The sequence below is a fragment of the Rhinolophus sinicus genome, linkage group LG04, assembly GCF_036562045.2.
Source record: "Rhinolophus sinicus isolate RSC01 linkage group LG04, ASM3656204v1, whole genome shotgun sequence".
NCBI classification, from domain to species: Eukaryota; Metazoa; Chordata; class Mammalia; order Chiroptera; family Rhinolophidae; genus Rhinolophus; species Rhinolophus sinicus.
Window position 1 is genome coordinate 187,591,750 of NC_133754.1, and position 13,256 is coordinate 187,605,005.

At 59.1% G+C, this 13,256-nt stretch overlaps 1 protein-coding gene across 4 annotated transcripts; it reads right to left on the reverse strand.

The window, feature by feature from the left end:
- Positions 1 to 1,762: 1,762 nt before the first annotated feature.
- On the reverse strand, positions 1,763 to 9,666 carry DIPK1B (divergent protein kinase domain 1B). Of its 4 annotated transcripts, none has more exons than XM_074331341.1 (5): positions 9,488 to 9,666; positions 5,918 to 6,055; positions 3,822 to 3,884; positions 3,546 to 3,722; positions 1,763 to 2,931 (listed from the first exon to the last, which is right to left on the reverse strand). In XM_074331341.1, exons 1-5 carry the CDS (start codon positions 9,548 to 9,550, stop codon positions 2,119 to 2,121), a joined length of 1,254 nt encoding a protein of 417 aa, XP_074187442.1. In that variant the 5' UTR covers positions 9,551 to 9,666; the 3' UTR covers positions 1,763 to 2,118. The 4 variants fall into 4 exon arrangements, with proteins under 4 accessions (XP_074187442.1, XP_074187443.1, XP_074187441.1 ...); XM_074331342.1 differs by having other exon boundaries at positions 5,918 to 6,052; positions 9,488 to 9,665; XM_074331340.1 differs by having other exon boundaries at positions 3,822 to 3,929; positions 5,918 to 6,052; positions 9,488 to 9,663.
- Positions 9,667 to 13,256: the final 3,590 nt, after the last annotated feature.

Below are 13,256 nucleotides of genomic sequence, written 5' to 3' on the forward strand. Positions count from 1 at the left end.
ACAACCACCACTGGTAGCTGGTGTTTCCCCCTCAAGGTTCAGGTGAGCCTTACAGATAAGGTCCGGGTTTGCACGATACAGCCTGTCTCTGCCTTAAATCGTGGTGCTCACTTCTCTGCCTTACTAATAAATGTCCTCTGTGACTTGGCGCTGCGTTAAAAGTCTATTGTGGCAGATCTTAATGGTGTATGTCTGGGAACCCCTCTGCTGCCGCTCGGTCAGCAGAGCCTACTCTGTTGGCTAAGCCAAACCTCAAATTATCAGACCATCGCTGCTGGCATTACATTCTCTAGCTTTAGATCCTTCACCTTCCTTTCACTTTAAGTTGTTACTTGACTGCTTTTTCTGGAATCAGTAAGAGTCCATAGGTGTGCAAGCCTGCACCCACATGAAAGCTGCATTTTCAACACAAAGGTAGTTCCTGAAATGCAAGTCCTCACACCTTTCACGCCTGCTGGCAGAGCTGCAGCAGCGGCTTCATACGTCTGTTTCAGTGCTCTTTCGGCTGGTTTCTTTGACCCTGAGATGGGGACCGCTGCTGCAGACCTCAGCATGGTACATTTCCTTGTAATGTCAACTTCGTGGGAGCACTTATGGGTCCCCTGGTGTTACTGTTTATGGTTCTGCACTGAACAGTGAGTGCAAGACCTGCCATCACAAGACAGACCAGCATCTGCGTAATTCGATGTCCTCAGGACACCTAACTTTTTAATTTCTCCAGGGTTTCTAGGCTACAGTTTGTGTTTTTTTCAAATTGTTGCAAACTCAGGAAACAATTTCCGATGTTTTTGTGTAAGTGGACCTGTGTAGTTCAGGCCTGTGTTCGAGTCCACTGTATACTCTTAGAGTCTTATAACTGCCCGGAGCCCATGGTCCTAAACTATATTTTACTGCATTTGGATTATGTTCCCCCCACAAGGGAGAAATCCAGCTGGGAAAAAGTTATTTTGACGTGTTTAGGGTGAGGTGTAAGAGTACTAAGAATGTGGTTATTATGGTTGAAATTTTGAAACTTGTTTTAAGCAAAAATTGAGTTTAAGGATTTGTTTGATGCATTTTTCTTCAAGGAAAGATGGCAAAATGAGACTGAACTGGTCCTTGAATAGAGTATACTTGAATTCAGTGTCTTGATGTGTCTTTTCCTCAGTCTGATGAGCCAAGGCCAGAACAGGAGGGAGGTGTGGGGGTGGGGGTGTATCAGGCTTCTGGGTGAAGGGCTTCCTGCTGGGGAGGGGCGGGGAAAAGATTTGGACTCTTTCCCAGGTAATGGATTTTACATGCAGTGGTTCATGAAATCAGACTTCCTGGATGGGCCTGCGTTGTTCTGAGCAGCAAGTGTTACAGAAGGTGTTTAGCAGATAAATCACATCTGCTTTCCCGCTTGTTGCTAGAACCTTTCCTGTCGGCCCCAGTCTCCGTCCACGGGTCCCTTGTCGGTCATACCATAATCAGGGCGGGGTCTGGCCCTCGGGTACCTCAGAAACCAAAAATGAAGGTCAGCTTGCAGCAGCCCGTCACACACACCAGCCCCTGTCTCAGTTAATTACCCCATCCCCAGGCTGGGGTAGGGGTTTGAAGAGTCAGGCAGGGCTCTGGGACCCCCTGCTGAGGCCTCCAGCAGACATGACCCTGAGGAGCCCACATTTTCTCTGCTGAAGGCAAGGGCAGCCCCCACTTCATGTCCAACCTGCTGGGGGTGTGGTCTGCACAGCAGAGAACCGGCCAGAGTGGGGTGAGAGGAGTGGGGTGAGGGGAACTCAAGTACTCACAGAAAAGCTATTTATTTACATTACATCATCAAAATAACAAAACCCAACTTGGCCTGCATGGGTCCTCCTTCTTGCCTCCCCACTTCCAGGTAAAATGGTTGTCTGTCCGGGCTGTTGGGATCAATAGAGGGACCCCTTGGGTAAAGGGGGTGTCAGGGTGAGCCTGCCCAAGTTCCGGTTGCCGGGAGGTCCTAAGGACCACTGGGCTGGACCTGAGCAGCCCCGTCCTTTGTCTGGTGGCAGGGTGAAGCGGGAGGAGGCCCCAAGGGTAAGGGTGGCTCTCTAGGGCCACAGGCGGCCCCTTGAGAGTGGGGACAACTGTCCTTGGCATCAGACTCCAGGCCGCCCGTCAAGAGTACTTGGTGTTGGAAATCTCCTTCCAGAGCAGAGTCTTCAGGTGGCTCAGCACCAGCGAGTGGTGAGCCTCCACCTGGCTGGCCAGCCCGCTCAGCGTGGTGCACGTGCGCAGCTGCGTGCCCAGCTCCTCGCGCAGGCCGGCGGGGGCGCCCGGCAGCAGGTAGTCCCGCAGCAGCTCGCACACCTTGGCCAGGTTGGGCTGGATGAGGTCACCCTTGCACTGCCTCATGAGCTTGTCGCAGGGCGCCCGGCAGTCGCGCCCGTACGTGCAGTCGGCGCTGTGCTCGCAGTGTCGGCCCTGCAGGAAGCGGCGCACGGCAGCCTCGGGCGCCACCTGCTGCAGGTCGGCCATCTTGAAGTCGTACTTGGCGGTGTAGCCCACGTTGGCCAACGTGGTCTCACACATGTAGAAGGTCCCGTAGGAGCCGTGGAAGAGCTCCTCCACGAACTCCAGCAGGCCGATGGCAATCTTGGCCCGCCAGGGCCACGCGGGCCCCAGCCACTGCTGCAGGGCTCTGTGCAGGGCGGGCGGCAGCAGCGGGCGCAGGAGGGGCGGGAGCGCGGCCCCGTGCCAGGAGCGGTGTGGGGCGCCCTCCGTGACGTAGAGGTCCCCGCAGTAGCCCAGCAGCCGGGACGCGTGCTCCTTCTCCTGCAGGGACAGCAGCAGCAGGAACTCATGCCGCTGCAGCAGGGCCCACACCGACTTGGCCTCGGCCAGCGACAGCCTGCTGTCCTTGTTGAAGTCGGCCATGAGCAGGACCTGTCCGACCAGCGCAGGCAGGGAGGGCAGGTCGCCCAGGTTCGCCTGACGTTTGGGACCAAAAGAGGGAGACCGTCGTCTCAGAGCCGCACGTTTCTAAGTTGGCAGGATGCCAGCCTTCTGTGGTCCTCCCAGCACCTGGGTGCCGGCGGGGGGGGGGGGGGGGGGGGCTGCACGAAGGACCCAGCACATCCGCCAGCTTAGGGGAGCCCAGCCTCTAACCGCAGGGATGGAGGAGACAGCCAGGGACCTGGGAGGCCCCCTTGGCACCTCCTGGAAACCTGCCCTGACCACCACCCCCACCTGCATCTCTCCTGGAGCTGCTCCCAGGGTCTGTGTCCCTGTGTCTCCACCAATGCTCAGACAGCCGGGGTGGGCACCTCAGCACAGGTGAGAGCCTGCTAGGTGGAGCCAGCCACTTCTCATGTGCTCTTGCCCCACTCCTTCCGCCCCCCCCCACCATGCACTCACAGCTCCCTGCTGTCCCCCACTGATGCTCCCGGGTAATGGGGTCCTCCCTGCCTAGAGGGTGCTCCCTGAGCAAGGGTCTGCTTAGAGCTGGGGGCTATCCAGGAGCCTGGTTGGCATGTAAGGCCCCACCCGGCCTGCGTCATGCCCTGGGCATAAACTGGACACAGCGGCCAGGAGAGCCAGCTGACCTTGAGGTAGCTGAGCAGCATCTCCCGGAACTCTTTAATCGAGGTGCCCCGAGTGGGCTTGTCAAACAGCACCAGCTCCCGCCGGGGGGCCACGTCCCAGCCAGCCTTGGAGTTCAGACTCTCCTCGATGCCACACTTGATGGTCACCTCCTTGCCCTGCCAGAGCCCGCTGTACACCTGGGGGGGCCACAGGGATCGTCTGTGTAGACGTGCCCCTCATGCTACACCTCGGCCTCTGAGCACCGCCCCCCCACACACACACACACAAGGGCTTACCTGCTGGCCCGGGAGGGAGGAGAGGCAGGTCCCCCACTCCACCTTGTGCAGGGTGCACAGGTCCTGGCAGATGGAACCCGAGATGATGCCCTTGTGGTACTGGTCACACTGAGGAGAGGGGGTGCCAGGAAGTGGCCTGGGAGGCGGGACTTGGGCCTGAGCCCTCCCCCCAGAGGGGCCTCCCTGCCCCCTTTCTTTACATGTTGCAGCCCCTGGGTGGGCATGCTGTGGCCTGGTCATGTGTGCCAGTGGTTTCCTGGTTCTTGGGCCACAACACTTGACACAGGGCCCCCAAACAGCTGCAGCCACACAGCCGGGCACCTGCCCAGCTGGCAGGAGCCTTACGCTCACTGCGGTCTGGAAGCCGCCCCTCCCACTTGTCCCCACCGTCCTACGAGATGCCAAGCTTCTCCTCAGCGTGACTGCTGGTGAGCAGGTTTCTGGTTCTCCCGGGTCGGGTCTGTCTGCATCCCGCAGGCCCTTCCCTGTGGGCTGTGGGCTGTGGGCTGTGGCAGGAGAGGCAGGGCCGTGACGCAATGCAGCCTCACCCCCCACAAGTGCACAGTGCAGAAGCCACCAGTGCAGCAGGCTTTAGCTGCTGAGAGGGAGCTCACCAGCTGGGTGATGTGACCCGGCTGCTCACCCTGCTCCTGTGAGGTGGGGAGGCCCCGCCTGGCCCCCACGAGGGCAGTCTGTCACCTGGGCCTGCCCCTGGGCCACTTCAGCCAGAGGCCCAGGGAGAAGCCCTCAGCAGGAATGAGGTGTGGCTGATGCCCCTGCCCCTCCCCTTGCAGCCCCCTGAATCCTGGGGGGTCTGGGCCCACCCTAGTAGGAAGATGCATGGCAGGGAGGTGACCAACTCAGGCCCTTCCCCCTGGGGGGAGCTGTGGTCATCTGGAGCCAGTGTGGATGAATGCCTGGGTGTGCATCACTGTTGCCATGGAGCCCAGGCCTTTGGTGGAGCCAGGCTTGGAGGAAGGAGAGGCAAGGGAGCGGGCAGAACACAGCACCACCCATGTGGGGAGGAGGTGGGACAGGGCTCCGGCCTCCAGGGCACCAGGTTCGGGACTCAGCTGTGTGAACCGTGAAGCGGCATCTGCTGTGACATCATGAAAATGACAGCCGTTCATCAAGATAGAAAAGGAAAACTAAGAAAAACTACACACCTTCGTTCCACCACCCTGTAGGGAGGCCCTCTACCCCAAGGTGTCAGCTCCTGTCCCCCAAACCCTGGGTGGCAGGCTGCTCTGCTCAGGCTGAGACCAGCCCCAGCCAGCAGGGGCAGGAGCCTGCTCACCACATGCCACCAGGGCTGGAGAGGAGGTCTGCAGAGCTGAGGCGGGCAGTGTGTCCGGCATCCCGGAACTCCTGCGGCCCACAAGGCTCCATCCAGGCAAGTTGCCTCACCTCCCGGCCCATTTCCCATGTGCAGACTGGGCTGTGGTGGGGCCTCAATGTGCAGCACCGGCCAGGCCCCCACGGCCGGCAAACACCCAATCCATGACCCCTGGTCCTGCCTGCCTCACTGTGTGGCCTTGGACAAGTGGTAGAACCTCTCTGAGATGGTTGATAGCCCTCGCGAGGTGAGCTGATGTGTCCTCAGTGCTGGCCGGGCCCCTGGGAGGTACTCAGCACACAGATCACACCCACACTCACACACACACGCTCACACAGGCTCCTGCACATCTCTGCTCTAGAAGTTGCAAGCAGTGAGTTTAGTGCTGTCCCCAGGCAGGAAGCTCTGCGGACCATGCCCTGCCACCTCCTTTGGTGAACCCATCCCCAGCAGGGGCCCTCAAGGCCACCAACATCTGCCTGTTCCAGTCCCCCTCCCAAACAGCTCTGGAGTCCGCCCGCCGGTCTGTCCATCCCCAGCCACTCACCCACTCTCCTGGTCCCCTGCAGTGGCCTCCCCACAGCCCCGCCCTCCTCCCATCACCCCCAATCTCCTCCACACCCAGCTGGAGGCAGCCAGGCACCGTGCAGTCGGATCCTGCTGGTGCCTCTGAGACTGGACAGTCTGCTGCCTGTGTGCCAGCACTGGGCACGAAGCTACCCCATGTCAGCCCACAAGCCCGGCCCAAGGGGACACTTACAATGACCACCTGGCAGACGTGTCCACGACACAGCTCCACATAGGATGCGTAGTGCACGTACGCCAGCCAGCCACCCGCAAAGACGCACAGCCAGACCAGGAAGACGTACTTGACCCTGAGGCCCGGGAGCCGGCCCTGCTGGGGGAAAAGGGATGTGAGGAAGCACCACGTTTGGGGTGCATGTACACCCTTCCACAGACCCCAGCCTTCCTGCCGGCCCCTCCCAGTCAGCACCCCACCCACCCTGCCCCAGAGTACAGAGACGGTCTTTCCTTCTGTCTCTCTCCCACCTCAGTGCATCCACTCCAGGGTAGGGACATGTGCCTGATGGCTCTCAGACTTTTAAAACACAGGCAGGTAAGAATCAATTTCAAAATGAGGGCTACAAGCTAGGCAACTCTTTATTTTGCTGAATAAAGACACTTTTTTTACAAATTTCCCTCCTGTCTTGCTGTAATTTCGTAATGAGATGTAACCTCTACATAAGGTCAGATTGGAGAATCACCACCCTTGCACACTGTCCTCCGATGGGTGGAAAGTTCTGGCTGGACTGGGGCCAACAGGGAGGATGGGGCTTGGAGGCTGCTGGTGCAGAGGGCAGGTCCCGGCCGCAGTCGGCCCTTCAGCCTTTAAGAGACATGGCCTCACATACACACAGTAGCATACTGCCAAGTGGGGACACAACCCAAGCGTCCATCAACAGAGAACAGGATACACCAAACGGGGTCCCTCCACACAGTGGAACGTCACAGCCCTGAAAGGAAGGAGGTCCTGACACCCGCTACCATGTGGATGGACCCTGAGGACACTGTGCTCAGTGAAACGAACCAGTCCCAGAAGGACAAACCCTGCAGGACCCCCTCACAGGAGGTCCCCAGAGGAGTCAGATTCAGAGACAGGAAGTAGATGGGGGACCAGGGCTGGGGAGGGGAGGGGAGTGAGTGTTCAATAGGGACAGAGTGTCAGTTTGGGGAGACGAGAAAGTCCTTGAGATGACGGAGGTGGTGGCCACACGACAGGGTGACTGCACCTAATGCCACTGAGCTGGCACCGAAATGTTAAGATGGTCCAGTTTGTGTTATGGATGGTTTACTCCAGTAATGAAGAAATAAGACCAAAGCCCCTGGCCTCACTGCCAGAGGCTCTATCCCTGACGTTCAGGGTGACAGGAACTGCTTCTGTGCGTTCCGCAGGTGACAAGTGGAATCAGGGTGTGAGGGCCCCAGAGCCTGGCAGCAGCTGAGCCGGGGCGCCATGTCCCATGCATCCCCCAAGCAGGGATTCCAGGGGCACAACCTCCCTTCCCCAACCCCCTCCCAGGCAAATCCCAGGTTCGCCAGCTGCTGTCCAGGAGCGGCCAGCTGAGGGGACAGGGTTATCAGGCGCTGTCCCGTGCAAGAGCTCAGATATCCCAACAGGGCTGCTTACCCCCAGGGACCAGCAAAGCAGGGGGCCCGGGCTTCAGGTCCGCCTGCCCCCAGAGGAGCACCACTGCCAGCACTGGCCACATGCGTCCCCAGCCGTAGGCCAGCTAGCAGCTCCAGTCCTGGTTAGTCCTGGGTCCTGGTCAGCTGGAGGCTGGGGTCTGCCCCGAAAAATGGGAACACCAGCTCCCCACTGAGTCCTGGGCAGGGGCCTTTGGGCACAGCCCAAGCAGCTGTGGTCATTTTTATGGTTCTTCCAGGAGAGGCAGGGTCCTCACCTCCTGCTTCCTGGCACCTACTCTGGAGGGGCTGGCTGTCCCGGGAGGGGCTGCAGCGGGAAGACCCCCGAGAGCTCCGGGGACAGGCTCGGAGCCTCAGGGGCCACTAAGGAGCAGGGGGGACAGGCAGCACTGGAGCAGACTGAAGGGGTTGGGCCTCAGGCCCACTTGTCCCTGCCACCACGTCTGTTTCCGTCAGATTTGTTCAAAAGGAAAAACAGGAAAGCAGATAAATCAGGTGGGGGCTGGGAGCTGGGGGTGTGGTGGCTGGACAAGGTCCACGATTTTTGCTGGTGGTGCAAGCGCCCGAGGTGGTGGTGAGCAGGGCTTGGGTGGGCTTTCAGTTCCAAGAGGGCCCCAACAGCTGGGGCTGGGGTCCGAGGGGGGCAGCAGGAGGAGGGCAGGCTATAGCCAGTGCTGGACCCAGAGGTGGACCCTCGGCTTCACACCATGATTGCTCCAGGAGCCTGCGGGGCAGTGGGGGCCCAGACACTGCCCACTCCCCTGCCAGACCCCTCCAGGCTCTGGGCCTTCTTGTGGTGGCCTTTCTCCCAGTACACAGCCCCTGCCTGGCTAGCTCTGACTGACCCCTAGGTCCGCATCTTAGGCAGGCACTTGGCACTTCCTGCTGGGGCAGTCCCTGACCCCTGTGGGTGAGTGAGCCGCTGGGACTTACTCATCAGTGGGTCCCATGCAGCCGCTCCCTCACCTCACCCCCTCCCCACCCCAGCTCCGGCTGGAGCCACTTGGGGATGGGAGGGTTACTCAGGGGACAGTAATGACATAATGATCTGCACCGGCACCACCAACCCAGGAGGGTGTTTCCACAGGTGTGGAAACTGAGGCTCAGAGTCTGTCCTGACACTAAGAGGGAAAAGGCCGGGCTCAGACCACTGGGAACCTGCCAGAATGCGTCTCCCGCCCATCTGCAGTTCCTGGGCCACCCCTGCAGCTGGTCAAGGCCTTCCCTCCGAGCTGAGGGTCCACCCCTCGCATGCAGGTGGACCCTCAGACCCGTCAGCTCCCCTCTGGCCCAGGGCTGGGCCGAGCACCACTCCCAGGAGGCCTTCTGCGGCCAGGGAGGGCATCTGGCACAGACACGTAACCTGCCTGTTTCCCAGCTTCCACCCTTCTCCCTACTTCTCCCACAGGGGGGCCGAGGCCAGCTGGGCCCTGGGCCAAGGACAGCACCCTAGCAGGGACAATCCTGCCCTGACCCCAAAACGGCTCTGACCAGGGCTGTCCTGGAGGACATCGCGGTCACAAGGTGGGCCCAGAAGATCTGGGACTCATGTAGGCCAGGCTCAGACCACCCGAGGCAGAGGTGACAGGGTCCCCGAAGGCTGGCACCAAGGCAGCCTGGGCCTCCCCTGCAGAGGAGGGCCCTGGCAAGGACGTGACTTATGCAAGGTCATCGTGGGGGCTCAGGGTACACCCTAAGCTGGGGCTGGCTGGGGGATAACCCAGGGGGAGGTTATGTCCTTCTTAGAGCATTTCTGTGTCCCCAGTTTTTCACAACAGAAAAACAGACCTGATCTTTAACTAGAGGAAAGAGGAACGGACGCGGTGTGCTTTCTGGGCCTCTGGGAGCAGGGTCCAGCCCGACGCGGGTGGGGCCTCTTCAGCCCTGGGAGCAGGGGCTGCCACCACGCAGCATGGGCGCCGCCGGCCCCTCCGCTCGCCCCAGCAACACCGCCCCAGGGCCCCTCCCGGCTCTGCAGCTTCCCCGGCGGCCACACACCCAGCGTCCTGAATTTGGCCCCGGACCCCCGCCCCCCATCCCCACCCCAGGGCTGGACGCCGAGCGCCCGCCCGCGGCCCAGGCACTGAGGGAGGGTGGGGTGGGCGCCCGGCGGGGGCGCGCCTACCTGCAGGCCCTTGGAGAAGGGACAGAAGAGCACCAGGTGCGCCAGGCGCCGCAGCCGCCGCATGATGGGCGCCCGGCCGGTGCGCGGGCCCGGCTCGGCTCGGCCTCAGCCCCAGCCCCGCGGGCCGGCCCGCAACGGCCGCGCTGCCGCCGCCCGCCGCGCGCACCCGCCCGCCGCGTCCCCGCGAGGGCGCGCGCCTCCGCCAGCAGCCGGAGGGAGGAGGCGCTGGGGGGCGCTCGTGGGAGGAGCGGAGAAGAAGGGGCGGGAGTGCTGCGGGGGCGCGCGGGCGCGTGGGAGGGAATGTGGACCCGAGAGGAGGGCTGGGGAGGGGGCGCTGCAAGGGTGCGCGACCCGGAGGGACAGAGGGTCTGGGCGCGGAGCGGAGCCGCGGTACTGCGGGAGGGGAGGAGGCGCCCGCGGCTCCCCGCCAGCGCGCCCCATCTCGGGTGAGAAAGGGGAGGGTGCCCAGGCCCTGGCCACCCGCTCCCCACCCCTCACGCTGGAGCTGTCACCCGCGGGGCTGTTGCGCCGCCGCGGCAGAGGGAATGCAGGGGATGAGCCTGGCCGCCTGCAGAAGCCCCCTGGGTTGAAGTCTGGCAGGGCAGGAAGCCCAGGGACCGGGGCGTGTCAGGGGCGAGGTCCCGAGTGGGGGTCCGCCCCCAACCACCGGGCCTGGAGGGGCGGTGGACGCTGTGGCAGCGTTTGACTGTTTGTTCCATTTTCTACAGGGATACAGTAAAATACACCTTTTTTACTGTGCGGCTCTGCCAGTGTTTACACATCCAGGCGTGCAGGACGCGGGACTGTTCCACTTGCCCCCTTCACGCCCCTCTTTCTTCAAGCCATCCCGCAGCCCCGGCCCTGGCGAGCTGTGGCTGGTCCCTCCGTGTCACCTGAGTGTAATGAAGCAGTGATGGCCTTGCGGTCCGGCTTTTATCACTGGGCAGAGCGCCCTGGAAAGTCAGCCCCTCTTCCTCGCCGTCAACCCTCCCAGCACAGATGCTTGGTTGGGTTCGTTAGCCCTTCACCCGCTGGAGGACGTTTGAGTTGATTTGCTGGGGCTGATCAGCAACAGAGCTGCCGTGAAGTTTCGTATTCAGGTGTTTGTGGGAAGGTCAGTTTTCCTTTCACTGGGGTAAATGCAGGAGGGCTCGCTGAGCTGTAGGGTCAGGTTGTTAACCGCTTCCCACAGGCTGTCCCCCTTCGCCCCCCAACGTGTGGATTCCCAAGGCAGCGTGCGGGATCCAGCTGCCCCACATCCTGGCGACACTGGGTATTGAGTCCTCAATTCTACCTGTTCTAGAGGGTGTGGGAGCGTGGTGTCTCTGTGGCTGTCATTTGCATTTCCCTAATGACCCATGACATTGAACATTTTTTCATGTGCTTCGTTGCAACCTATATATCTTCTTTAGCAAAGTGTCTTTTCAATATTTCTTCCCATTTTTAAAATTGTTTCCTTGTTATTGAGTTGAGAGAGTTCTTTATATCTTCTGGATACAAGTACGTTATCAAGTATGTGGTTTGCAAAGATTTTGCCTGGTGTATGTCTTGTCTTTTCAGTTTTCTAACAGTCTGTCACAGAGCACAAGGTCTTAATTTTGATGAGGTCCAATTTATTCATTTTATTCCCTTATGCCCCTTATGTCTTGTGCTTTTCCTGTGTGTGTGTTTTTGGTTTTTTTTTAAGATTTTATTGGGGAAGGGGAACAGGACTTTATTGGGGAACAGTGTGTACTTCCAGGACTTTTTTTCCAAGTCAAGTTATTGTCCTTACAATCTTAGTTGTGGAGGGTGCCATTCAGCTTCAAGTTGTTGTCCTTTCAGCCTTAGTTGTGGAGGGCGCAGCTCAGCTCCAGGTCCAGTTGCTGTTGCTAGTTGCAGGGGGCGCAGCCCACCACCCCTTGCGGGACTTGAGGAATTGAATTGGCAACCTTGTGGTGGAGATCCCACTGGCCCATGTGGGAATCGAACCGGCAGCCTTCGGAGTTAGGAGCATGGAGCTCTAACCACCTGAGCCACCGGGCCGGCTCTCCTGTGTGTTTTATCTAAGAAATCTTTGCCTAACCCAGGGTCTCAAAGGCTTTCTTCTGTGCTTTCTTCTAGAAGTTGTATAATATTTGCTTTTACATTTAGGGCAATGTTTCTGTTTGAGCTGATTTTTGTATATGGTACAAGGTCAGGGTCAAGGTAATGTTTTGGGGTTTTTTGCACATAGATATCCAATTATTGCAGCACACTTGTTGAAAGTGACCCCTGTGGTGGTTTTGTAGTGGTGCCTCCACAGAGACACTTGCCCAGGAGGCTGATTTTCCAGCAAATTCCAAAGGGTAGGTTTCCAGCAGTTCTGTGGGCCCTGTGGGGATAGAGTCCCAGAGAGCAGTTTCCAGGCTCTCGGCCTCACATGGAAAAGTGCTGGCTCAGGTAGTAGATGACCATCAGCTGTTACCGGTCAGCCATTAGCCACTAATACAACTGCCCTGCCTACGCTAGGGGTTGGTGGGTGGGTTTGCAGAGAAGCAGATGGCGGATTGGGATCGTGTGCCTCCTGCTTCCTGTGTCTCCAACCCAGCCGCCAGCGAGAATACAGTGGTCTGACTCCCCTATCTATGGCTCCGTGGGTGTTCCTTTTTGGCCTCACCATATCCTGCGTTCTTGTGCAGGGAGCGGGCCAAGATGCTGCATTACAGGTACCACAGTGATTTCTGTGCCCACCAGGAAGCCAGCCAGGGCTGCACTCTCCCAACAGGTCTCTGACTGCAGCTGTGTCTGCGCCTCACTCTACCCCTCTGGCTGGTTAGCATGTCTTGTATTAAATTTTCCCTGTTCAAATTGCCATGTCATTTCTGTTTCTTCCTGGGACCCCGACTGACAAGGTCAAGTACACAGGGGACATGGGCATTTTTATGAAACTTACTGAGACCCACGACACTCACATTTGGGCCACATGGCCCACCCTCGGGTGCCCAGTGTCCTCAACCAAGTGGTCATTGCCCTTGGATCTAGGGCCATGTCAGTCCCACAGGAGAGTCCTGGTGTGGACCAGAATTAAGTTTGCATCCCCTTTTGGGCCCCTCCCCCCAGGCTTGCCAAAGGGAAGAAGCATCTGCTCAGAAGGGTCAGGGTAGAATCTTCAATATTCTAAAGAGATCTAAATAGCCCCACCCCCACAGAGGCGCTCCCCTCTAGGGCTGTCACGTTCTGTGCAGGAGCTGCCTAAGGTGTATGGGTCAGGAGAAGGGAACAGACGGAGGATCAGGAATCTTAAGTGCACTTTGGAGAAGGCCGTTCCATCACTCAGCACCACCAGGGTCTGTGGGTGGTAAGAAGTGTGGAAGAGCTCACCGCTGGGTGGCTTTTGTGATAAAAGAGCCACCATTGTCAGACTGCAAATGAAGCCAAAAACATGACACCGCTTAGTTTCAGGGGCCACAAGGGTGTGGCCATTGTCAGCTGTGTAGAGCACACCTGACAGCTCTTAGAATGAGTTTTGTGTGAGCAAGAGTGACTCCATTTGGACATAGGCAAACGTGTCCTTAGCAGACAACGTCCAGGGAGCTACCCGGTTGCCCTGGTAATTGGGTGTAACCAGTTACACCCCAAAGGTCTGCTACTGACGATATGATGACATCAGGGTTGCCCGCTGGCTGCCCCAATAAGGTGACATCAGGAAGGCACTCATGACTGCATGAGGATTGAGGACTTTTGCAGCTCAGAGAGCAATCTCGTCTGAGAGGTGACCATGCTGTCACTCTGATCTGAGAACCCTCCA

Bases quoted from the DNA above. Each gene is read 5' to 3' on its own strand.
- DIPK1B (XM_074331339.1), bottom strand. From the start codon at position 9,550: ATGCGGCGGCTGCGGCGCCTGGCGCACCTGGTGCTCTTCTGTCCCTTC. The intron at 3,930-5,917 runs GTAAGTGTCCCC...CCCTCTCCTCAG, and splicing joins ACGTCTGCCAGGTGGTCATT to TGTGACCAGTACCACAAGGG. The intron at 3,723-3,821 runs GTAAGCCCTTGT...TGGCCCCCCCAG, and splicing joins CCTCCCTCCCGGGCCAGCAG to GTGTACAGCGGGCTCTGGCA.